Source organism: Fundulus heteroclitus, chromosome 5 (genome assembly GCF_011125445.2).
Source record: "Fundulus heteroclitus isolate FHET01 chromosome 5, MU-UCD_Fhet_4.1, whole genome shotgun sequence".
NCBI classification, from domain to species: Eukaryota; Metazoa; Chordata; class Actinopteri; order Cyprinodontiformes; family Fundulidae; genus Fundulus; species Fundulus heteroclitus.
This window is the reverse complement of record NC_046365.1, coordinates 9,512,715-9,514,293: the sequence shown is the minus strand read 5'-3', so window position 1 is coordinate 9,514,293 and position 1,579 is coordinate 9,512,715. Positions and strand designations below refer to the sequence as shown.

General features: G+C 45.6%; 1 protein-coding gene across 1 annotated transcript; it reads left to right on the top strand.

Moving 5' to 3' along the window:
- bglapl (bone gamma-carboxyglutamate (gla) protein, like) lies at positions 1-1,132 on the top strand. The gene is made up of 4 exons (XM_012877652.3): positions 1-132; positions 223-621; positions 718-811; positions 966-1,132. Exons 1-4 carry the CDS (start codon positions 72-74, stop codon positions 1,066-1,068), a joined length of 657 nt encoding a protein of 218 aa, XP_012733106.2. The 5' UTR covers positions 1-71; the 3' UTR covers positions 1,069-1,132.
- The last annotated feature ends 447 nt before the right edge of the window (positions 1,133-1,579 follow it).

Below are 1,579 nucleotides of genomic sequence, written 5' to 3'. Positions count from 1 at the left end.
ATCGGAAGAAAAGCAGCCGATAAAAAAAAAAAATCTGCTTGGCTTCTGAGAGAACCTCTCTACAAGACACCATGAAGACGCTGGCTCTGCTCTCCATCTGTGCTCTTCTGTCGGTGTGCTGGTCCATGGGAGGTAAGGACCAAATGCTATTGCTCTCTGGGCTGTGTGCGGACAACGTAAATACCTGAAAACGACTTTACCATTTTGTCCTGTCCTGCTCAGCTGTAGAACCCGAGGTCATCGTGGATCCTGCTGCTGACACGGCCGCCGACCCCGCAGCCGATGCAGCTCCCGTTTCTTCGTCTTCTTCCTCATCTGAGTCTGATTCAGCTTCATCCTCTGCATCTGACTCTGCATCCGACTCGGCCTCTGACTCCGCGTCTGACTCTTCGGCCTCTGATTCAACGTCAGAGTCCTCCTCCTCCTCTGAGTCCACCGAGTCGTCTGAGTCCTCCTCCGCCGAATCCTCAGAATCGTCCTCCTCAGAATCGTCCTCCTCAGAATCCTCCTCCTCTGAATCCAACTCTTCAGCCTCTGACTCCTCAGCGTCTGACTCTGCTGCTCTTCATCTTCCTCCTCCTCTCTCCTCCTCATCCTCCTCAGAGTCAGCCAGTGCTGAAGGTAATTATGATTTGTTTGCATAGTTTTAGAAATATAGTTCTGTTAGGATTCAAAGCGAGAATCTTTAAACATGTTCTCATCCTTTTCTTCCCTCAGATTCCCATGTGGTTATGAAGAGAGACCTGGCTTCGGTTATTCTCAGGAGAAGAAGAGCTGTCCAAGGCAAGCTCAGCCCCCTGCAGCTGGAAAGGTACTACCAGCCGACGAAACCGAACTGCTTAACGGGAACAAATTTAAGCTTCGGTTGTCTAGACGTTAGTTTGGCTAATTGCTTGTCCTGTAATATCTAAAAATGTTCTTGCACATGTCTGACTCTATTTCCCCTGTTTGTTTGTTTTTTGCAGCTTGAAAGAGGTGTGTGAGCTGAATGTTGCCTGCGATGACATGGCTGACACCGAAGGCATCGTGGCAGCGTACACCGCCTTCTACGGACCAGTCCCTTTCTAAGTTAAATAGCACTCTATCATCCACTTTTGGACATTTTTTTTTTTGTGCCTTCTGTTAGCAATAACACGAGACAACTCTCTCAAAAAAATGGAAGAGCAGAGCTATCTTCTGAATTTATAGCTGCCTAACATTGCATGCATGGACAGCTGCAGTGGGCCTGTATGTTGAGGCTCTCCTTCAGGCTTTCTGAAAAGGCACATGGAACACAAGCCTGTGAACGATGTAAACCCCACCCAAGTGTAAATGATTCTTTTGTCCTTTAGAGTTCTACAATGAATGGTGCTACAATATAAATGTACTGTGTGTTAATGTTTTTTTTGTTTTTGTTTGTTTTTGTACATTGTGCTTTATTTTTTACTTAACCAGCGGTTCTAATGAGTAGTGGATGTAGGAATTAGCTGATTTTGGTGTGTGCAATAGGTGTAAAAAAAACACACATCGCAGTCCTGTAATAACCACAACCTGCCTCTGGTTGGAAAATAAGTAAATTATTTTGGGGATTTTTCAAATA